Source organism: Fonsecaea erecta (assembly GCF_001651985.1).
Source record: "Fonsecaea erecta strain CBS 125763 chromosome Unknown Scaff11, whole genome shotgun sequence".
Taxonomy (NCBI): Eukaryota; Fungi; Ascomycota; class Eurotiomycetes; order Chaetothyriales; family Herpotrichiellaceae; genus Fonsecaea; species Fonsecaea erecta.
The window spans coordinates 247,225-269,904 of NW_017387254.1; the positions used below are offsets into that span (position 1 = coordinate 247,225).

At 53.8% G+C, this 22,680-nt stretch overlaps 8 protein-coding genes across 8 annotated transcripts; 4 read left to right on the forward strand and 4 right to left on the reverse strand.

Moving 5' to 3' along the window:
* Positions 1-937: 937 nt before the first annotated feature.
* Positions 938-2,149, reverse strand: AYL99_10286 (hypothetical protein; the record flags this gene model as incomplete). The annotated part of the gene is made up of 1 exon (XM_018841792.1): positions 938-2,149. One exon carries the CDS (start codon positions 2,147-2,149, stop codon positions 938-940), a length of 1,212 nt encoding a protein of 403 aa, XP_018688680.1.
* Positions 2,150-2,650: 501 nt separating this feature from the next.
* AYL99_10287 (hypothetical protein) lies at positions 2,651-4,247 on the reverse strand (the record flags this gene model as incomplete). The annotated part of the gene is made up of 3 exons (XM_018841793.1): positions 2,651-2,971; positions 3,022-4,005; positions 4,188-4,247. 3 exons carry the CDS (start codon positions 4,245-4,247, stop codon positions 2,651-2,653), a joined length of 1,365 nt encoding a protein of 454 aa, XP_018688681.1.
* A 1,427-nt stretch (positions 4,248-5,674) lies between these two features.
* AYL99_10288 (hypothetical protein) lies at positions 5,675-7,783 on the reverse strand (the record flags this gene model as incomplete). Its single annotated transcript, XM_018841794.1, has 2 exons — positions 5,675-5,900; positions 6,060-7,783. 2 exons carry the CDS (start codon positions 7,781-7,783, stop codon positions 5,675-5,677), a joined length of 1,950 nt encoding a protein of 649 aa, XP_018688682.1.
* Positions 7,784-9,527: 1,744 nt separating this feature from the next.
* Positions 9,528-11,219, forward strand: AYL99_10289 (hypothetical protein; the record flags this gene model as incomplete). The annotated part of the gene is made up of 3 exons (XM_018841795.1): positions 9,528-10,495; positions 10,579-10,960; positions 11,100-11,219. 3 exons carry the CDS (start codon positions 9,528-9,530, stop codon positions 11,217-11,219), a joined length of 1,470 nt encoding a protein of 489 aa, XP_018688683.1.
* A 592-nt stretch (positions 11,220-11,811) lies between these two features.
* AYL99_10290 (hypothetical protein) lies at positions 11,812-13,219 on the reverse strand (the record flags this gene model as incomplete). Its single annotated transcript, XM_018841796.1, has 3 exons — positions 11,812-12,915; positions 12,965-13,071; positions 13,126-13,219. The coding sequence occupies 3 exons, from the start codon at positions 13,217-13,219 to the stop codon at positions 11,812-11,814; spliced, it is 1,305 nt and encodes a 434-aa protein (XP_018688684.1).
* A 641-nt stretch (positions 13,220-13,860) lies between these two features.
* AYL99_10291 (hypothetical protein) lies at positions 13,861-14,910 on the forward strand (the record flags this gene model as incomplete). The annotated part of the gene is made up of 1 exon (XM_018841797.1): positions 13,861-14,910. The coding sequence occupies one exon, from the start codon at positions 13,861-13,863 to the stop codon at positions 14,908-14,910; it is 1,050 nt and encodes a 349-aa protein (XP_018688685.1).
* An 853-nt stretch (positions 14,911-15,763) lies between these two features.
* Positions 15,764-18,223, forward strand: AYL99_10292 (hypothetical protein; the record flags this gene model as incomplete). The annotated part of the gene is made up of 3 exons (XM_018841798.1): positions 15,764-15,808; positions 15,857-15,915; positions 16,078-18,223. The coding sequence occupies 3 exons, from the start codon at positions 15,764-15,766 to the stop codon at positions 18,221-18,223; spliced, it is 2,250 nt and encodes a 749-aa protein (XP_018688686.1).
* An 874-nt stretch (positions 18,224-19,097) lies between these two features.
* AYL99_10293 (hypothetical protein) lies at positions 19,098-21,484 on the forward strand (the record flags this gene model as incomplete). Its single annotated transcript, XM_018841799.1, has 4 exons — positions 19,098-19,172; positions 19,239-19,270; positions 19,356-21,114; positions 21,173-21,484. 4 exons carry the CDS (start codon positions 19,098-19,100, stop codon positions 21,482-21,484), a joined length of 2,178 nt encoding a protein of 725 aa, XP_018688687.1.
* Positions 21,485-22,680: the final 1,196 nt, after the last annotated feature.

The window sequence follows — 22,680 nt, forward strand, 5'->3', positions numbered from 1 at the left end:
CCCGGATGATGAGGGCACCGACGGTCTAGTCTGTGGCGCGTGACTGGAGAGGAAGATGGGCAGCAGTGGGAGGGACAAATCAAGACGGACCCGTTGTTTTTCCGTGCTCTTCTTCTAGGAGGAGGGACAGCGAGAGGGAGAGCGCGAGAAAAAGAGTCGGTGACGAAGAGGCAAAAGGAAGACATGAAGATGGTTGATCGATACAATACGCAAGGGGGGTCAATGGCGTCGTGGGCTTGTACCATGCGCGGCGTGATTGGTGACGGCAGCATCGGAGGCAGCATGTTTGGTTGGGACGCCAAGTCAGATCCCCAACAAAGAAGAATCGCGGTTATTTGAATTTTTTGAGGCGTGGTGGGCGTGATGCCTGTTTCCCCAGAGTTAGATTTCATCCACTGGGGGGGCTAGTGAGGCCCAGCGGGTGACCACTGGCCAGCCGAGGCATCAGATTTAGGCCCCAGCTTTAGGGAGGGAGATACGAGATACGGCAGAAATGGGTGGGAAGCTGGGAACTGCAAGCTGCAAGCTGCAGGGCCGCCGGTGGTGTGGGGGAGTTCCGGGGTCACAAGTATATGGTACTTGTGCTTTGGCTATGAACACGGGTAAAGAGCAGGTACCCGATACTTGGAGGGGCCACCGTGTCTTTCCCCCTCCGGCACCTGCGTCAACTACCGGCAGCTCACCGTTCAAATCTAGGTATGTATAGCATTGGCCGTAAATCTTGTTGCCTCCAACTACCTAAGCACCTTCTCAAGTACCAGCAATCATCATCTCATCACAGCCCAGCCCCATGGCTACATGTCGATACAGTCTCTTTGATCTATCATTAATCCGTGTTGTCTCGGTATCCATGATAAGAGCCCCTCCTAAACTCCATGCTTTTTGGTCCAAGAAGATTCGAGGTACGCCTCGTCCTCGCATCCAATCTTCCACTCTTTCAGTCATCGAACTTGAAGCCCTTGCCGCCACTAATGTCAATGGCTCCTCCACGATAGCTGCCCCGCTTCTTCTTGTTCTTCTCCTTGGTGAATCCTTTGCCTCGGGTCACAGACAAATCCTTGTATGCTCGTTCAGCGTAGTCATAGCTTTGATAGGCGTTGCTGATATGAGAGTCCGCGGTTGCCTGCGCCGATAGTCGCGCCAGCGGCGTGGGTCTCGCACCCTCATGCGCCTTCTTGCCGGCCACTACTTGCTTGTTGCCTCTGTTCATGATTGCCTCAATTTCTCTTACAGATGACCCATTAGGCTCAATGACAACTCCGGTAACTGTTCCCGAGGACGATTCAGATACACCGTCAGCCGCATCATCTGGTGTTGCTTGCTCCTGGGACGTATCGGTGACCATTTCTTCGTCCTTCACCTGCTCTGCTGCGCTTGCTGAATCGTTGGCATCATCAGATTCCTCGTCTGAACTCGAAGAGACTTCACTCGAGGAGGCTTCGTCTGTCTCGTTGTTAGCATCAATCTTTGCTCGCTTTGCCGGCCGATCTTCGTCTGACGAGTCCGAGTCCGAGTCCGAAGAAGAGGATTCTGGTGAGCTGGATCGCGCCTTCCGCTTGAGTGTAGGGGCACTTTCAGCTCCTTTCGAGGTGACCGGAGACTTCTTTCGTGAAGTCTTGATTTTTGCTTTCGCACCAGTCTCTCGCTCGTCGTCGGCATCGCTGTCGGAAGACGCCGACGAAGAGCTTGAAGAAGACGAATCTCGCTTGTTGCCCTTGATCCTCTTGACTTTTGAGGTCAACTTGGTGTTTCCTTTCTCTTCATCATCTCCTGATTCGGACTCGGAATCCTGTGCAGATGTGTCCTCGCTGCTCGTGCTCGCGTCGCTTTCGTCACCGCTACTTGCGCTGCTGGACCCTGATGTCGCGCTCTCGCTCAGATCCGATAAGTCGTCGTCGGAAGAAGACTGGGCAGATTGTAGCTTTTCTTTCTTGTTCCAGTTCTCCACGATCTCTTGCAGGTTGGCTCCACCCTGCGAATCTCCAAGAGCGAGAACCTCCACCGACCGATTCATTCTTTTGAGCTCTTTCGTAAGAGCCTTGGCGGTCGAGTGGAAACCATGTTCCGCGAGGAACGAGGAAACCAAAGAGAGAACCTGGGAAGATGGTTTGGGATCGTCATGACTAGATTCGAGTGAAGTGACCTTCATCTTGAGCAAAGACGAGTGAAGTCAGGTAGAGATATTGCCGGTCGTCAGGCGACTGTGAAGAAAGCAAAGTGCTTAGCTCAGTGCCCACAGCCCGGCAGAGCCTGTATCATCAAGCAAAGAAGTCTAGGATGCGTGATACCATGTGTATAAAGGCAGGTATTGACGGTGAGATCAAGACGAGACGATCGCACTCGAACTGAAAAATAATTTTCTCCAACAGAAGTAGCGATGACCATATACGGAAGGTACGGCGAAGGGATGCGGAGAAATTCACTAGACGCCTCGACGCGTCTTGTCGGACATCACGCTCCCCCTATTCACCTTCTGTGACATGTTTTATCTTCTTCCTGCTATGTTGCAATCAAATTGGCATCGTTGTTGTAGATGTGACTCAAGGCCACAAATGTGGAGTCTGGGTCTTTCCGTTGCATTCCCTCCACGGAGGGAGGACCTTTGCCTTGTCAGCGTCGACCATACCACTCTGTTCTTTTGTATCCAGGCTCATCTGCGCTTCAAACGAATCTCCAAAGGGCTCTTCTGCCAGAAAATGAATGTCTGCTGCTCTCCCCAGTCTCTGATGGGTGGCTTGGTGTTCCAGCTGATGTCAAAGGCGTAGAGCAGCCTGGCCAATATGAGCCGCATTTCCGCCCATGCCAACTTCTGTCCGATGCACATGTGTCGTCCTACAAGAAATGGCTGAAAGACGGCCAGGTTATTCCCGGGACTTTGCCTTTCAAGGAAGCGCTCTGGAATGAATTTGTCAGGATCCGTGAAATTGGTTGCAGACCTGAACGCGGGATATTGATTAATGGCAACAAACGTCTGGACACACTGTTAGTAACGTTATGATCCGACAAACGCAGATACCTTACTCCACCAGGGACCCATTTCCCACATATCTCTTCCCTGCCAGTGGTCACAATGCGAGGAACCCCTATGACGCTGGGTGGGCCAAGTCGCATCCCTTCATTGATCACAGCCGTCAGATACTCCAGCTTCGTTGCAGCAGCAACGTCAATCTCCTTCTCGCAGTCAAAGGCTGATCTGATCTCCTGGCTGACCCGGGCCATCGCTTTAGGTGCTTCCAACAATCCAAACAGTATGGCCGCAACCGCTGAGCTGACTGTCTCGCTGCCAGCAAAGACAAAGACACTCATGTTTAGTTCGAGCTCTTCCGGTGTCACCCCCTCGGCCTTCTCCTGGTTATATCTGAGCACAGCGTTGACAAAGTCTGGCCTTTGCTCTTGAAGCTGGAGCCGCTGGCGGACCTTCTGCGCACTCAGTTCTCGGTGGTAGATCATCTTCTGGCGGACCTTGGTGGGCAGGGCGTACTTCAGAAACTTCTGCAAGGGGGCGTAATGGTTGATCGAGGCCACCAGCGCTATACCCTTTCCAAAGCGACAAGCGATGTCAACCCAAGGATGTGGCCTGCCCGTTGACGTGCTTCCAAAGGACTCACCAAACGACAAATCGCCCGAAATATCGAAGGTCACAAAGTTTAACCATGATACAATGTCGACGGTCGTAACGCCACCCTTGGATGCCATGGCCCTTAATCTCTGCACCATTAGATCGACATACTTTTCGATCAGCGTTGAATGTTCCTTAATTGCTTTGTCACTGAACGCGCCCATAAATGCTCTACGATATCGAGCATGGTGAAGCTCATCGTGTCCCATGATGCTGTAAGGCTCGCATGGTCGCGTCTTCCGAAACCACACTCCTCCCCGCTCAATCGGAACGTGGCCCGGTCGTGACGCATAGATGTCCTTCCACGCTTGGGCGTCGATGTATGACAACTCGTCTGGAGCTGTTCGGACCACAGGGCCATATTTGTTATGCAGTCGAAGGAGGTCCTGATGCAGGCAACCTCGTTGAAGCGCGATTACCCATGTCAGACGAGTCGCTCGCCATAAGATCGGGCCTGGGTAATGGCGCAATGGATGAAGAAAGATGTTGTAAAGAAGTCGACAAGCGACACCCTTCCCCTCCTCAGTGTTTCTTCAAATGCAACAAACGTAACAGCCAACTAACTTACCAGAATGGTCACACCAACTAGAAGCCCGATCGGTTTGCCGATATCGTCGAAGCCCGGCATTGCTATCATCGAGCACCTAACCTCGTTTTGGACGGAGATCGGACCCGATGTTGCCTTTTCAACAGAAACGTGACTGATGGATTCAGCTTCGACTGAAGTGCCCAAAGCCTCCTCGTCCTTGAGTGCAGCAACAAGCTAAAGGCTCCTCTCAGTAGGCGATACGCTCGGGTTCCTCAACCCACCTATCAGAATTTGTCGGAATGATATCAGCTTTCATTTGCAGCGGCACGTACCCCAACCCACGCAAGGATCAGGACGCTCCCTCGAACAAGATCCTGTTCCAGCCAAAAGCAATATTCGCCGCAGCCTGACTCCAACACAACCCGCGAACTGAAAGGAGTGTTGAATAGAAACGAGCACACTCTTTGGGTACCTTTGTGTGCAAGACCACCCTCTCAGAATGTAGGTACTCCAACCTCTTTAGCTGACTTGATTGAGGTTTGTCCACCCTGGATGGCAAGGCGGTGCTCGTTCGAAGCCAGGTCGTACAGCTGGGCTTTTGCCAGCTCTGGGCACCCCAGCTTAACACACCCTCCTGTGAGTCAAGCACCGAACTAAGCCAATCGCTCCCCACAATTCCAGCCTGGCAACTCGGTCTGTGCTCGATTTATACCGAGCACATTCGACCATTACCACTCATGTGTGGAGAAAATGATTGGAAGCATGTGTCATTCCCCCCCTTTGTCAGAGACGCATTTCGTCAATACCTGTTCGAATAAATGTCTTCCACTGTGAGGTGTTGTAAATGCTCACTGTCGGGGAGGTGGCACTGGGCGGCGTTTGTTATCTGATTTAATGTCGGGTGAGTTGACAGAGAGTGGAGGTTTCCGGCTATGAGTATACTGACGTCCTCCACGTGCTGCTGAAGAGACCAGACTTAGGTGTGAACACTGCGGGGAAAGGCAAATTGATCCGACTCTTGACTTGCTGGCACGCACACTCGCCATGTTCTGGAGTGGCTATGAGAGACGCAGGGTTGATGTCAAGCCCTAGAATCGCAACTGCCCTTCTCGAATTCGAAGCAAGGCTCTTCCTGAGAACAAGTTCACCCGTTCCGAGTGTCAAGCGCTGACTACATGAGTTACCATTCTCGAGATGAGGGTCCCGTTGTCTGGGTCTCACGTAATGTTCACACACTCGTGAGAACAAGTGACCATTAAATGAAATCATTATTATCATCGTCGTCATCATTATCATGATGGCAATACCCGCGTCTGATGCTATGGCCAATCCGCAGCCTAGAAGGTCCGCAGCCTAGAAGAAGAAGAATAATTCATGCGGCTCCATTGACTGGGTATGACACTTTTCACCTTTCCTTCAACCCGTTGATATCCAGGAAGCGCCTAGATGATCCCAGCCCGTCAATATCCTCGTTGTTTTCAATGTGGCGATGCACCTTCGACAAAAGATATATCTCGAAGATGTATCTAACGGGAACCGCCTGGAGGCAGGAGTGGTTGTTCGATAGACAATGGCGTTAGGGCACTGGAGATCTGCGACTGCACGCCAGACACTGACTTCTCATTCGCAGACTCAGTCTGAGGTTGTAGTCCGAAGTACTCCCTCGTACCGTTGGTCTGTGGTACTTCGAGATTCATCGTGCCTCTTGGCGATAGCGGGGCTGGCCCGATGCCAGGAATCACTTCCCTTTGTCTGTCGGTGGGTCAGTCACCTGGGTTCTACTCCATCCCTATATATATATATGGCCGAGGACAGGAAATTGGCTAGGACTGCTAGGGCAAGGGGAAACAAGCCATATGGATGGAAGGAAAGTGGCGTGTGGAACGAAACAGACTGAAAAGTGTGACATACTCGTGTGCACCCCAGCTGAGGGTTCGGCTCTCCCTGTCGAACCGTGGCCTGAACACACCCTGTTCGTGGTCTCCTGCCTTGACCCAAGGTCGGTCGCCTTGACGGGTACATTGCTCTTCGTTGATCCCAGCCGCTTTCTCGTGCAGACAGCTGTACAGCACCGTTGCTTGCAAGGCTTGGACGCGGTACCATGAGAACGGTAGGTCGGTGAGAGCCCAAACAATCGCCTTCATGGCAACAGTCATGACTGGGATGATGATTATGGCAAGGATCGACAGCGTCGACACTTTGCTGCTCCAGATAACGAACGCGTCGACTCCTGGGCTTGGCTTGCCGTCGGACCCGGTGACCTCGTTCGTAATGCCGTAGTTGTTCGTGGAGAACAACGTGGTGTCAGTGAGCGTGTTCATGGTGGCAATGTACGAGGCGAAGACCAGCCGTTCCAGGTCGCTGTGGAAGCTAGACGCGCCGGCATCAAACTTTTCGCCCAGCGAAGTATCCGTGGATACGAGTGCCGACGCCCCCAGGCGAGTGGCTAACGTCACGATCTTCGGCAGCGAGAGAAAGCGAGCCAAGACGTTTTGCAAGCCCACCGAGAGTTCCAACCCGGGAAGAGAAGTCGAATCGAGGGCTACAGCTGTACTCTGGAATCCATGGTATGACCAGACGTCGTTCTGCCAGCACGACAGCGCCGGTCGTCCGCCCTTGACGATGAAGCCGACATCGCTGCTGCCGTCAGGAACGGTCAGGTACCATGGGTCTGTGCCAGCCGTGATGCTCTCGCGCTGCACGGAGGACACCAGTGCCCCCCAAGTCCAATTGCTTGCAGGTCCTGTGGGAGAAGGGAGGCCCTGAAAGAAGTACCCCAGGGGCCTGGCGCTGTCATAGAACGAGACATTCTGCGTACCCTGACTGGGATCATTGAAGAGTAGGTATTCGTCCCGGATGATGTTGGAGTCGTCCACAGTTTCGGCCAACAACCAAGAATAGTCCGTTTGGCACGACCCTTGGACGCTCAGGACAAGGTCTGGATAATGTTGCAGGCCAAAGTCCAACCCCGTGATGTTGTACGTGTATCCTACACGTATGATGGCCTCACCATCACCGAGATCTTGGATCGTCTCGGGCGGATCGATGGAAACGTGTGTGTGACCCGTGGAGTTGGCGACCAAGACGCTCCCTGCCGCGCGAAATGCCGATGGCGCCTCGAGCGCATTGATCTGCACTCCATTCTTCTCATCCAGGGTGGTACTCAAGGCCGGGACGTAGATGGCGGTGGCCGCGACGGGTGCGGCATTGTCGATGATGATGTACGGGGCGACCTTGATGGGGATGGCATAGATGGCCACCACGAAGGCTCCTGCCAGCAACGTCCACCAAAACAGATGCACGCGTCGCCTGTCTTTGATCTTCCAGAAATAGGAGCCCGTCAATTTGCAGATGGCGGTCGGCGAGTCCTTTGAATTCCAAATGCCTGTGGCTATCACGCCACTGTTATGGCTGTGCTTCTCCTTGCCCAGGAAGAGCACGACGCCGACAAGAATCAGGATTACCCAGAAGTCGACTATAATCAGCTGCACCAGAAAGCTGTATGCCGAGTTGAGTTGGTTGGCGACATCGCTGGGGACCGCAATTGCGTCTCTCGGCCCGTGGATCGTGGGCATGGAAAAGCGCCGCCACAGATGGTAGGTCTGTCGACCCGGATCAAGACTGGAGAAAACCATAGCGGGGTTTGAAAGCAGCCCTTTCTTGCGGTCGAAAGATTGTGGCTGCTGCCGCCGAAGAGGAATGAGTGTCAGATAGAGCGTCCAAGGCTGGCTTCGGAAGTCAGCATTTTCCAATATTTAGGATTTTCAAGCAATCGATACAAGAGGGTGGATTTTGGCTTTGGGCTGGACTGAATGCAGGTATAGTTGCATTCGAGCCGGGAGTTGCGGCTACACCTGAGGCTGTTTCTGTCCCTCTCCAGTGGTTCTATGCACGGGACGGCAGAAGCCTTTACCCAAAGCAGAGCGAACGAAGGGTCTTCTGGGGGGCCAGAAAGGAGATACGGCCCCCTAAGCCAACGCCCTCGGGACTCGATGCATAGGTAGGGTGACTTGGTCTGTCCCAATCAGACAAACGAACAGCGACTACGAGCTCCGCTGCGACAACGTTTTCAGCATTATGTGGGCGGGTGCTGGATATCTGCTGGTATCTGGGAGGCGTTCTGGTCCTTGGCAAGCAGCCCGTTGACTGAGGATCGACAGCAACGGTCGCAGTTCGAGAAAGGCAGAGTTCTGGTTGGGCCGGAGCATGACAATACGAAGATGGGCTGGTCTGCCAGCGTGTCTTTGCAAGCCACCATCGTGGTGGGCTTTTGAGAGGATGGGAGCGAGAGCGACGAGGACAGCGACGGTTCCAGGCTCAAGCCCGACCCACCAGCAAAGCGAACTCGCTTGTCTAATTGGCGGGGACATGCCTTTGGAGTGGGGATCTATCAGGCAATGGCCGTGCGGCAGCCCAGTATCTATGGGGCCACATTGAGCTGCGTATTTACCTCCCATTGGCCACTTCGCAACTGCAAGAGAACAAGAGGTCGGCGAATTCGGGCACTGCCGTCTGTCCAGAAGCTTTGCGTGACGACGACCCCGGATTCCGGGGAGCCCATCAGCCTACCACTCGATGCAGGTGGTGCCAGGACCCCATGACAAAGCTGCCAGACGAGCCTCACTAGCCCTTAGAGGTCGACAACAGTCCGATAGCTGTTCCTATTTACGTCAAAAAACAGCCTAAAACTGCACGGCCTTTCCCAACTCGAACCCGCTTCTACGAGCGTGGACAACGGTGCGGACCACGGCCCCAGTCAGGCAGTGCGAAAGTCCCCTGCACGAGACTGTTTTGAGCAGCTTTTGGAGCCTCACCTCGACCCGGAAAGCACAACTCTTACCGAGTTCGCCGCGTACCCTTGCTCTCAATCATCAGGTTGGTGTGGTGCTGTCCTTGCGCTACTGATGTGAGTCCGACACCACGCACACCGCACCACTTTCCTCGCCGATGGCACCATTTGCACCGTTGCAGCCCCTGCCGCTACCGCAGAGGGGTATCGGACGAAGGAAAGCCCGGGAGAGGAGAGCAGCCGTCCATTCTGGGATTTGCCAGGATGAAAACGTGCTTCCCCGCCCAGCATCCATCGACGATCCTAGATGCTACGTAGTTGACGACGCCAGACGGACTTTCCAAGCAAGCTTGCTTCCGGTCTGTCGAGTCCGTGGAAAGATGTACATATAGGTAAGTTCCGCCCGTTTCTCTCGTGGATGTTGAAACGGTGAGGCTCTGCCGGTTATACGCTCGCTTGAACCGACGTCGCTGGGAAGAAAAAGAAAGTACCAGAGTAGGTTCGACAATCTTGCACATTCGCTCACGCAGTCTCCCCTCGCCGGTTCCTCGTTCTCCGGGCTTCTCCCCCGCGCGGCTCTCAGCCTCATCATGTCTTTGCAGCTCATCCTCACTTTGTCTGCCCTGGGAATTACCCCAATTGCTGCCCAGCACTTCCCGGCGTCCGTGCCTTCGCCCTCGTTTACGCGGTCGTCGTGGGCCTGGACTTGGTCGCCTTCTTCCAGCTACTACACTCCGCCGTCATGGTCTGGCGAGACCCCCACATGGACACCGACCGTTTATCCTTCGGAAACTTGGTCGACCGTCGCAACTTGGCCTGCTACATATACTCCCTCTGCTTCAGCCCCTAGCTGGCCAGAATACTCTAGCTCTTGGTCTCCCGTCAGTTATTCCTCACATGCCTGGTCTTCTGTGAGTTCGCCGTGGTCTTCATGGCCGACAACCATTTACTCTGCACACTCTTGGGCGTCTGGGACCCCCACGTGGGCCTCGTGGTCAGCGAGCAAATCCTGGTCCTCTAGCGCCTGGCCTTCCCCTTCTCCGACGCTTCCATCCTTGAATGATGCCCTCATAGCGGCAGGCGCAGCCAAATTTGCCGCGCTGATTGCATCCGACCCTGTCGTCTCGGCTGCCTACGCTGCCGGGGTGGCCACCGTCTTTGCTCCAACGGACCAATACATCGACAGCACGGTGAACACGACACGGCTGAGAAGGCGTGCGACTCTCACCCCGGCACAGCAACAGCAATTGCTGCTCCACGCCACTCAGAGCCAGAGCGAGATCAACGGCCTGCGCACTCCGCCAGGTGCCGTGGTGCCCACCAAGGACACCACGGCGAATCTCAAAGGTTCGACGCAAAAGGTCGTCTCGAAACCCAAGAACAGCACCAAGACGACAACGACGTCGAGCAAACGATCGCTCCCGACCCTTCTGGCAAGACAGGACAACTCCAGCACCGTGGACACGCTCGTGGATATTCAGTCAGGACTGGGGGACTCAGTAGGCATCTTGACCGCCGACATCCCCTTCAATGGCGGCTTCATTCACACAACGGACGGGTAAGTTGAAACACGAACTATACTGGTCCTCAAAAGGGGTTTACCAAGTTCCAAGTTCAAACGCTGACATTTGCCTTGACAAGCCTCTTCACCGTGCCAGTCAATCTCTCCACGACGGCCCAGACCACGGGCCAAACGACCTTCCTCTCGCTCGCCAGCGCCTCGAACCAGTCGTCGGTGCTGGACTCGACGCCGCTCATCACCGTCTTCATCCCCACCAACCAAGCCTTCGCGGCGGCAAACATCAACCCCTCGTCCAGCGGGCTCCCGTCCATCCTGGCAGGCCACGTCGTGCAGAATTTTGCGGGCTACTTACCCAGCCTCGGCAACGGCGCCACTTTCATCACCCAGTCCGGCACCACCGTCACCGTCACGATCCAGGGTGACGACTACTTCGTCAACAATGCCAAGATCGTCTCGTCGAATCTGATCCTGGAGAACGGCGTGGCCCATGTCATTGACACGGTATGTCTTTTCCCGTTCGCAGGCCCGTTATCTACTCTGTGTTCTGTGTTTGTGGCGCTCTGTTGCCAAGCGCGTTGTGACGGGCAAAACATGTCCTTGCTAACCTTCGCCGTGCACGGTGGTGGCGCGTCTCTAATAGGTCCTCACACCCCCTATCGCGCCGTACACGGGCGCCGGCACGTCCGTGCAACATGCCGGTGTGGCGAGGTCTCTCGTCCTCGCACTGGGCGTTGTGGTCGCTCTGGCCTTGACGTCGTGAAGCACATCTTATGCCAACCTCCTTGGGCCCGTGAAAAGGAAGTGAGAACTTGACGACGGAAAACACGCCTACAGGGGAAGCCAGTGGAACGTCCTGGAAGATGAGTCGGTGTGGTTACAAGATGATTTCCGTGCCGTAGGTATGTAGGTAGCAAAAGAGAGAGAGAGAGAGAGAGAGAGAGAGAGAGAGAGAGGCAAGGAGGCAGTTATCGGTTATCCTTCAGTCTTTCGCTACCCACTTACCCGACGGACTACAACTGACCTTGGTTGCTTGCGCAATGCATATTGCCACAGGGTTGTATTGCTTGCTTGCTTGATGGACTCAATAAAAGATAATGAGGATATGAGGAAATGAGGGAGTGAATAATTAATGTCACGCTTATGGCGGAATGGAAGGGAATTTTCATGCCCACTCGGAAGCGCAGAGAATCCTGAAGCTCAATGAAAGTATTTTTCCTCTCGAGAACTAGTCTTTCAGGTCCATCACATCGCGTGGTGGCTTTCATGACAATCGATATGATCGAACAGGAGAATTCTGGACGCTGTCGATGTTGCGGTTCCCGTCGGAAGTTATATCCTTTCCCGCCGTCACATCAAAACGTCTCATCCTCGATATTCATAGCTCTGCGGACCATACTCGGGCTGGTCGGCTCTCCGCTGACGTCCATTTCAAACCCCTGGGTGTCTAACTCTTGGGTGAAATCGATCTCTTCCTCGCCGTAATCGATCCCAGCGTTGGTGAGAATGTCCTCGACTATCCGCTTTGACGCTTCCTTGGCTGGAGTTTTCAGCAGACGATTTTGAGGGATGTGGAATTGCATGGTCTTTGGCGGAGATTGGTCGAAGAGCACGTCGTCATCAAGGTCGTCGTCGTCACTGTCCCAGATCCCCGGCGTACGGGCTGGAGCCTTTAATGGTTGAGATTTTGACCGTGCCCGTGATGGTGTTAGAACGCTGACGCCGGGAATGGGTCTCCTGCGTTCAGGTGAGGAGAAGATCTCCGGGTGGAGCTCAGGAGGAGGCGCTTCCGGGCTCGATGATAACGATGACTCGTTGAGTGTCGCCGATCGAGCACGTTTCGCGGTGGACGGCGTAGCACGAGTTGTTGATTGCAGACTTGTGTAACGCTGACTTGTGAGCGGTGTTGCTTGAACACGGTAATTTCTGTCCAGCATACGGTGAAGGAGAGGATCTGTTCTTTTGCGGGCGGTGGATGGGCGCGGGATCGAAGTCGGCCGAGGAGGTAGAAACGGCGAGGATTCTGGTGTTCCAACGGTAATACTGTCCATGGCAAAAACTGGTCGGCCACCAGGAGTTTCAGGCATGGTCGGTTGGTTGAGTGACGTGGTGTCGACAACTGTACTGTGGACTTCTTGTCGCAAGGCCTCGTACGGCGATGGGTAGTCCGCAAAGGTGGCATTGCCTTGCTTCTGAAACTTCTGCGTGAGGTTGGGCCGTGGAGTGCTGCTCTTGGAGGGCGACATGGTCATGTTTGAGAAATCAAGGTCCTGGATTGAGTCTGTTGAGATGTGCTGGGCCGAAGGAGTCTCGTAAGACTGCGATGTCTCCAAGGTGCTGTGTGTCATGGTGTTGGTGTCTTCGCTAACTGTGGTCTCTGTATTTTCCAAATGCGAATGCTGCTCTTCGTAGCCTGACAGGGACACATTGGCGCTCGATTCGAAGAATTGCTTCCAGAACTGTGTGCAGTCTCAGCATTGCCTCCATGAATATGTGCAGGTGTCCCACTCTTGACCCTTCCCAGACCTCCTTTGAATGTGTGGCATATTGCTCAACGATGGGTAGGATGCTCGATGTCACTATACGGTGTGCTCGACTGAAGTTGTGGTCGATTTCTGTGGTACAGTTTGAGTCAATGGATATGCGTGGACATGCGTGGATGAACAAACCTTGCAGAGTCAATGTGATGGACTGTTCGAGTTTTTCAAGTTCTTCAGTCAGTGTCAGGGCTCTTGGCTGAGTAGCAGAGCTTGCATGAGACATAGTGTGATGATGATTGATGTTGAGGAGGCGTGCTGTGCATGGTAGGTATCGAGGTATGTAATCTGTACAAAATAAGTCGCGTGTGTGGGCGACAAGGACGCGCCGAGGCTGCAGTGGCTGCCACCAAAGTCCCACCAACGGTCGATGCGGGGCATTGCTGGGCACCCGATCAATGCATTGCTGCTGCCTCCGTCACCCTCATCTTCCTCTCCTCCTGGGTGCAAGTCTCAGTCTCCAAAAATGGCGTGGGTGGCGCAGCCCAGTTCCCTCTTCCTCCCTCTCTCCTCTCTCGGAACTGCCTCCTCTATTTGCCTCGCATGATCCTTGATGCTGGTACCATCAGGCTGACAGGATTCAAGGCCTCCGTGGGTTGTCTTTAACCACGGCCTCATCCCGCCTGTGACCTGCCTCTCTCTCTTCCATTGCAAAATCTCTATTCAGAGACACAACCACCAGGGCTATTTAAAATGCCAGCTCCGCTCGCCAGAGGTAAGTGCTCTCGTGCCTCCTTGCATGCCACCGCCCTCTCTTTACATCACCCCCCCTCCCCCCATGGCTCATACCACTGCCTTGTTGGAGAAGAAAAGGCTTCTCTCAAACGCTCTCTCCTGTCCTCTGCTGACGAGCGACGCTAATCCACCATGCCTCCCATAGGCATCATCATTACCGTCACCGTTCTGGTGGCGGCCAGTATAGCCGCATATGAAAACCCTCAAGTACGAGCATGGATAGACCGGACAAGGCACAAGATTGCCATGGGTCTACATTCCCTCGGCGACGAGATTGGCCCGAGACCCCGTCCCCGACGCACATCGACAGACGTCTCCATGCACGAGGAGAAGGGCGAGTTGGCGGAAGAACGTCGACGCCAGGCGATCGCGGAGATCATGGAGCGAGGGCGAATAATGGAGGAGAGAAGGAAGAGAAGAAGGCTATCTGAGCAAGAGAAGGAAACCCCATCAAGCCCGACTTTTGATACCCTCGTCGACAAGGACGGAGTTTTGCTGCAGCCGGCACAAGATCACCACTCACTTCCAGCAGCACTCTCTTCTGGTGTTGACCCTACTGCTCAGTCCGCTACGCTACGGCAGAGGCCTTCCCATTCACATGGAGAACAGCCCTCATCCTCTTTACACCAGCCAATAGACGCACCCGTCTCCACGAGGCAGCTCGATGAAACTCAGCCCAACCCATTCGAGTCAAGATACGAGCGGGAGATGCGTGAAGCATGGAATCTGCCTTTGGCTGAGCGACCGTTCCAAAATATGTCCAGCCATGCTTCAGAGAGCCTGATCGAGCTTACTCCGACGACAGAAGGCGTCCCTGATCCAGACTTTTCCGTTCCGTCAGCCGACTATCTTCACCGTCCACTGGAACGATCAGAATATTTTTCAGCCACGGCTTCAGATTCGACACACACTCTGTCCGAGCATGCGTCGCAAGCATCACTTCCTATCCAGAGCACATATCTAGACGCGCCTCGAAACGCTGTCGTTCATGGGTCTCCTCTCAATGCAACACCCCCAGCTTCCTTGACGCCCAGCATTGCTGGCAGTGTAAGCAACATTCACGCCAGTGAGGCGGAAGATAGTTCCGACGATATCCTCAGCGACTTTGCAGATGGGATACGCACTCCCTCAAGTGCTTGGACTGACGTCGACAGCACAGTTAGCGGGGATTTTCATTTGTAAATATACGCCCATCACGAGGGCCGTAGAAGGGGTTCGATGGAGAACCGTGGCTCCAGATTTTGGTTGTTGCCCGTCGATATGAGAACCTCAGTGTTGCCTCCCAGTGAACGTTGTTTTAAGAGATGCATAATGCATGGTACCCACGAACTTGGACCCCTTTTTCTAACATCATCTTTAGTACATTCCATCTTTGAACGTTAGTTCGTGTCGGCACGGCTTTCATTCTGGTTCAGATCGCGACAACAGCTCTTCCTTCTTTAGTGGGCCAGGAACTGCAAGCTGCCACCATGCAGATTCTACCGCATCTGTCCCTCCCGGGCAAGATGGCCCTGGAAATCACTCTCATGCCAGACAACTGTGCGGAAGCTGGCACGGTGGACGGTGGACGCAACTGCCTCTTGTCTTCTCTGTCTTCTTTGGTCTTGCTCCCGTTGTCATTGTCTTAATGGCCTGCCCGCTCATGGCTCGACTTTATCCAGGCTCCGACTCATAGTACTTTACTGGCGACGGCCTCCACTTCACCGTTTCAGTATCTACATGAAATGAATATCATTCACTGGTTCAAAGGCCCATCACTTGTCTCTCCTTGCACCAGTTAAGCAACTTCTCTTTGACGCGCCGAGGTTGCTTTGCAGCTGTCACCGCACACTCCGAATCCCACAAGTCCATCGCTCACCTGCCTCGACCTGTGTTTCCGTCACTTGAAACCCTGAAGCTTCCGACAGCCTTGATATCCAGACGTGCTGCTCACGGGGAGCAGGCTCCTCGGCTCATCGCACAACAGCAACGAAACAATACCACGCCGCCTTCCGCTATCTGCTGTTTTGGCTAGTGCGTCGCAGGCGCAAGCAATATGGCTGAGCACCAACCCCTCGGTGGGCCTTGGGCGATATCCGATGTGAGAGAGTTTGGACCATACCGCAGTGTCTTGTTGCTGATGGTGTAGATCGTTTCTCTTGCGCTCATTGGACCTATCATTGTTGCAGCCTTTCTCGAATCGTTTCTGTGGGTGGCAGCTTTTTGTTATTGCCTTGCAAAGGCATACATGAAAGCAGATCACTGGTCACAAAAGGTGCTGGCTGTGCTTCTAATGGTGGCGTTTGCTCTCCTTCGGCAAGTCAGCTGCTGTTGTCCTCCAGAGCACATTATGCTAACGGCGATGCGCAGGGGTATATTCTTGCCGGTCATGATTGCGACGCTGCCTCTACCACGGCATCTCACACAGTATTTCCCTCTTCTCATGACATCCATCCTCCAGGAGTTCGCATTCTACTCTTTTGCTGCGATGCTCGTGATCCCTTGGCTCTTCTGCGTCTACCGACTGGTTGTGGTACCTCTTGGACGGCAGAAGCGGGTTAAGTATACCCTCAACGAGCTGACCGCTCCGAAAGTGGTTGTGGTGATGCCAGTCTACAAGGAGCCGCCGGACTCCCTGTGGACAGCTCTGAATTCGGTAGTCAGCTGCGACTACCCGGCTTCTTGTATCCACGTGTTTGTCTCCTTTGATGGTGATGATATTGATGAGCTTTACCTCAAGACGATCGATCGCCTGGGCATACCCGTGACAATGAAGGACTTTCCAAAGTCGATCGATGTGGCGTACAACGGAGCACGAGTGACCGTGTCGAGGTTTCCACATGGGGGCAAGCGACATTGCCAAAAGGCTACGTTTCTGCTCATCGACAAGATCTACAAACGGTACCTCCAAGAGAAAGACGACCTCTTCATCCTGTTTATCGACTCCGATTGCATCCTAGATCCCGTGTGTATCCAGAACTTTATGTACGACATGGAACTGAGGCCTGGCAGCAAACACAATATGCTGGCGATGACTGGTATTATCACATCTTCCACGAAGAAGCACTCCTTCATCACCCTGCTGCAGGACATGGAGTACGTCCACGGCCAGTTGTTTGAAAGATCTGTTGAATCAGGCTGTGGAGCCGTCACATGCCTCCCGGGGGCATTGACTCTACTTCGATTTTCGGCTTTTCGAAACATGGCACGATTCTACTTCTCGGACAAAGCGGAGGAATGCGAGGATCTCTTCGATTACGCCAAAACACATCTCGGCGAAGACCGATGGCTAACGCATTTGTTCATGCTGGGTGCCAAACAACGGTACCAGATTCAACTGAGTACTAGTGCCTTTTGCAAGACCGAAGCGGTGCAAACATTTCGGTCTCTCCTCAAGCAACGGCGTCGGTGGTTTCTAGGGTTCATCACTAACGAAGTTTGCATGTTGACGGATGGCCGCCTGTGGAGAAAGTATCCCATGCTCTGCTTTCTTCGATTTACCACTATCAGCATTCGGACGACGGCACTTCTCCTCTTGATTACCATTATCGCGATATCGAGCACTTCGACTCAAGTGGATTCGTTGCCCTGGGAGTTCATGTGCATCTCCTGCGGCTTGAACTGGTTGCTCATGTTTTACTTTGCGATCAGGCTTCACCGCTGGAAGGCCGCTCTATATCCGATGATGTTTATGCTCAACCCCTTCTTGAACTGGGTCTACATGGTGTATGGCGTCTTCACCGCTGGACAGAGAACATGGGGTGGGCCGAGGGCAGATGCGGGAGCAGCAGATGCCAAGGTGACACCACAGCAGGCCATTGAACATGCCATTGCCACAGGAGACGACTTGAATATTGTTCCAGAAACCTTCAAGCCTGCCATCGAATTCCGTCGGCGCCGTACGCGACCATCAGCACTCCAACCGTCGTCCAGTGTCGAGGGTCGGTTTTTCTCCGCGGAACAAGAACCAAGCCAGTTGCCGGACAACGAGATGGCCTCGCCCACCCCATCGTGCATCAATCTTAACACACAGCAACATCGATATGAGCACGAATCTCTGGACATGAGCGATTCAGATAGTCTGTCCGTACACACGCCCAAATGGATCAACAACTTCAGCGAAGACGAGGAGAAAGGGAGCCGTCAAAGTCGAGCAACTGACATGGAGCCAAGACCGACAAGTATGGTCACAGACCCCCAGAGTTGCATGAGAGAAGGTCACCGAGCAACACGAAACACTGTGGCGGTTGTCCCACCCATGCAGGGTCCTAGAGATTTGTACACAGTTGCAGATCTCCGAGATATCCGGCAAGGAACGACAAGAAACCACCACATTGACAACCGAAGTCCCTTGGGACGAAACAGTCCATTGACAGCGGTCCCTACGGAGGAAGACTTCCCTGCACTAGACGCAGAAGAGGGTCAGGACATGGAGGATAGCAGGAAGGCCAAGAGAAGACCCTCGAAAACGCAGCGGTTGCGGAAGAGAAGTCCGAGTCCAGGCAGGATGGTGTAATCCACCGCACAGGCGCCGAAGGAATGGGAAAAAGACAGAATGTTATTATCACATCACTATCACTAAATCAGGATGGAGGACGTTGGTATATAGCCTTATAGGTAGACATGCCCAACTCTGTTATTGTTCACCCGCGCCCCACACCACACGACAAGCATCCTCTTGTTTTTCTTTACCCACCTCACGCCACTGATGGAGGAACAGGCCTGACTAACGTCTGGGTCTCTTCTTTCCGTCGATCTATGTCGGTGTTGTATTGCCCTGTGGGTGAAGTCATGGTAGACCAGCAATTGCTGCCCAGCGGGTGTCGTGTCTGAGGATGATTTGAAGGGGCCGGGTTGGTTGGGAGACAAGGATAAGGCATCGCCGTCGAACAGCCTGATGAGGTGCTGGTGGTTCTGTTGGTGGATGCAGTAGTTGGTGGTGGGCCGTGGCAGCCATACTTGGTAGTGGCTGTCTGCTGTCTGTGGGCAGCGGGTGGGTGGAGAGTGACGTCCAGGGCTTGGCAGCCAAAAAGACGACGATCGAACCTGCGCGAAGCTACTGGCTCGCCCGTTGGCTGGAGGCTGGAGGCTTGTGGGTGGCTGTTGGCCCTGCGAAAGGTCCCTGGGCGTGAAATTTTTGGTCTGATTTGGATCTCTCCTTCAAGTCATTGCTGTTGCCGTCTTCTGCCTGCGCCGAACCCTTTTGTGTGAAAAGACTTAGACTCATCACCACCCTTTCTCTTTGCTCAGACCACACCCGTTTCTTTATTTTATTCTCTCTTCCTCCTTCACAAAAATCCCTACCATACCAACCGCAACATCACAACAACCCCGCGAGCTAGCCCTTTTTACTTTCTTTTTTTGTTTCTTGACTTGGAACGCCATTGACAATGAGCGTCATCGGCGTTGACTTTGGTGCCCAGAGCACCAAGATTGGTGTCGCGCGCAACAAGGGCATCGACATTGTAAGTCTTGCTTTCCCGCCAGAGAAACCGGTCTCGATTCCAAACCGATACTGACCCATGGTCCAGATCACAAATGAGACGTCGAACCGATCTACACCGTAAGTGTACCCCACGCCAGAAAGTGCAGCCTTATTGTGGACATATTGTGCAGAGAGACTGACATACGCCGATTTTTTCTTCCAGGTCCTTGGTTGGCTTTGGTCCGAAAAGCCGATACCTAGGTGAAGCCGCAAAGACCCAGGAGATTTCGAACCTCAAGAACACCATCTCCTCGCTAAAACGCCTCGCCGGCCGAACCATAAATGACCCCGAAGTCGCCATCGAGCAGCAGTACATCACTGCACCGTTGGTGGATGTCAACGGCCAGGTGGGCGCCGAAGTCACATACCGCGGGGAGAAGCAGAAGTTCACCGCCGTACAATTGATTGCCATGTATTTGGGAAAGATCAGAGATACGGCCAGCAAGGAACTGAAACTCCCCGTCTCGGACGTGGTAATCAGCTGCCCGCCCTGGTTCACGGACGCTCAGCGAAGAGCAATGCTCGATGCGGCCGAGGTGGCCAATCTGAAACTCCTCCGGCTCATCAACGACAACACAGCCATCGCCCTAGGTTATGGCATCACAAAATCCGATCTTCCCGAGGCGGATGCTAAGCCGCGTCGGGTGTGCTTTGTGGACATCGGATACAGCGACTACACTTGCTCCATTGTCGAATTCCGCAAGGGCGAACTGGCTGTCAAGGCCACGACCTTTGACCGACACTTTGGTGGACGCAACATCGACAAGGCTCTGGTCGATCATTTTGCTGCGGAATTCAAAGAGAAGTTCAAGCTCGACATCACCAGCAATCCCAAAGCCATAACCCGCGTTGCCGCAGCGGCCGAGAAGCTGAAAAAGATCCTGTCCGCCAATGCCCAAGCCCCTCTCAGCATCGAGTCTTTGATGGATGACAAGGACGTCCGAGCCATGCTGAAGCGTGACGAGATGGAGGAACTCATCAAGCCTCTCCTCGACCGCGTCACCGCCCCGCTTGAGCAAGCTCTCGCAGAAGCCAAAGTGAAGCTTGAGGACATCGATGCTATTGAGATGGTCGGTGGTTGCACTCGCGTGCCGGCCATCAAGGAGAGAATCAGCAAGTTCTTTGGCAAGCCTCTCTCATTCACCCTCAACCAAGACGAGGCCGTCGCTCGGGGTTGCACATTCAGCTGCGCCATTCTCTCACCCGTCTTCCGAGTTCGAGATTTCTCGGTCCACGATATCGTCACCTACCCGATCGAATTTACCTGGGAGCAATCCCCCGATATTCCCGACGAAGACACCAGCTTGACCGTCTTCAACAAGGGCAATGTTATGCCCTCCACCAAGATCCTGACCTTCTACCGGAAACAGCCCTTCGACCTCGAAGCGCGGTACGCCAAGCCGGAACTGCTTCCCGGCAAAATCAACCCCTGGATCGGGCGCTTCTCGGTCAAGGGAGTCAAGGCCGACGAAAAGGATGATTTCATGGTGTGCAAACTCAAGGCTCGGTTGAACTTGCACGGCATCCTGAACCTCGAGAGCGGCTATTACGTAGAGGATGTCGAGGTGGAGGAGCCGGAGCCGGAAGCGAAGAAAGATGGCGACGCAATGGACACGGATCAAGCCAATGGCTCCGCCGAACCGGCCAAGCCTAAGACGCGCAAGGTCAAGAAGCAGGTGCGCAAAGGCGAGTTGCAGCTGGTTTCTGGCACGTCGTCGATGGACGAGACCGCCAAGGCCCAAATGAGCGAGCAGGAGAACGCTATGTACATGGAAGACAAACTCGTGACAGATACCGAAGACAAGAAGAACGAACTTGAGGCGTTCATCTATGAGCTCCGGGGCAAGATCGAAGAGCAATACGCAGACTTTGCCAGCCAGGAAGAGAAGGACAAGATCCGAGACAAGCTGGAGAAGACTGAGGTAAGCATTCCACCTCCCCCCCTTCCTTCAAAGACGGATCCTTACTGACTCTCGACAGGATTGGCTCTACGACGAAGGAGACGACGCCACCAAAGCGCAGTACATCGCCAAGATGGAAGAGATCCGATTTGTGGCAGGTCCAGTGATCCAGCGATTCCAGGACAAGCTCGAAGAGGAGCGACAAGCCGTGCTCAAAGCGCAAGAAGAGGAAGCGGCGAAAAAGAGGGCTGAGGCCGAAGCCAAGAAGAAGGCAGAAGACGAGGCCAAGAAAGCGGCGGACGGCACTTCGTCCGACGACCCCAAGGACACCGAGATGAAAGATGCCCCGGACGGTGAGGCAATCAAGCCTGACAGTGTGGAGGAGAAATAGATTCTCGAACCACACACCTGGGCGGATTCTGGCCTCATCTTTGCATGCAAGTTTGGACTTGAAGTAATGATAGATGGATGCTCATCCACGTCTACGGGCATGGACCACCGGCTTTTACGACGGATGGGGGGACGAATGGTCGGACGTACGTGGAACGTGTCATGCATAGCGAAGGGAAAAACGATCTTCTTCGGGGGCGTTGAGGGTGGAAAGAATGTCTCAGGGCGAGTCAATACTAGATAGCGTGCCAACTGGAGATGCTTCTCGTTTTTGCCAGATGTGTCTCATTTGGGAGGGGTTGAGGAAGGAAGGACTTGTCCAACCTAGAATGAACCACGGGACGATAGACCAACAATGAGATACATATCGAAGATTAAGACGAAAGTTCAGGGTCCGACACCCGAGTGTGTGTGAAGTTGAGATGTTGCAGGAGAAGGTCATATTGCCGAGCAGTAGCCAGGGTAGAAGTATGTATAACAATGTGCAGGCTCGGCACCGGGACGAAGAATAGAGAGACAAGACAGCAAGACAAAATCTGCTCGGCATATACCCGGACGGGAAAGCACAGAGCGGGTGGGTTTTCCTGTTACGCACGAAGACTGAAGATTCGGGCGTCCGTAACTCGTACATAGTACCTCGTAGTTGTGCCATCAGCCTGGGAATTTTGAGGACAGACAGATTTGTGATCAGACGAGATTCCACCGGGATTGAAGAGGAAGAAAATAAAGCGGCGACCACGGAAACTGTATTAGTCGTCGTGAAACCCAGAGCTCATGCTCGGGAGCCGGGAGTGGATGTACCAGTAATAATGGAGAGCCACAAGCCCTCAGGTGAGCGTTAGGCATGTTTAAAGCGACCCCGACACCCCCGACGGCCCTAATGGTGGGCAATCGTTGGGCTCACTGGCCCTAAAGACAAAACGAGCGAGATGCCGAGGTAACTCTGCAGTGTGGCGGCGATAATCTGGGGCACCGTCCACCGGCGATATGTAGTTAAAAAGGGCAGCAAGACAAAGGTCGGGATCATCAAATCATTCACCTTTCCTGCTCCTGCTGCTGCTGCTGCCATTGCTCCTCATCTTTACCGAAGCTACTTCCCTCGTAACACTCTTCGTGAACTGCAGCATTGACCACTGCTCCTTTCCGTCTATCTCTGTGGATTGAGTCCAGACTGCTTCTGTCGTAATAGTCCGGTGG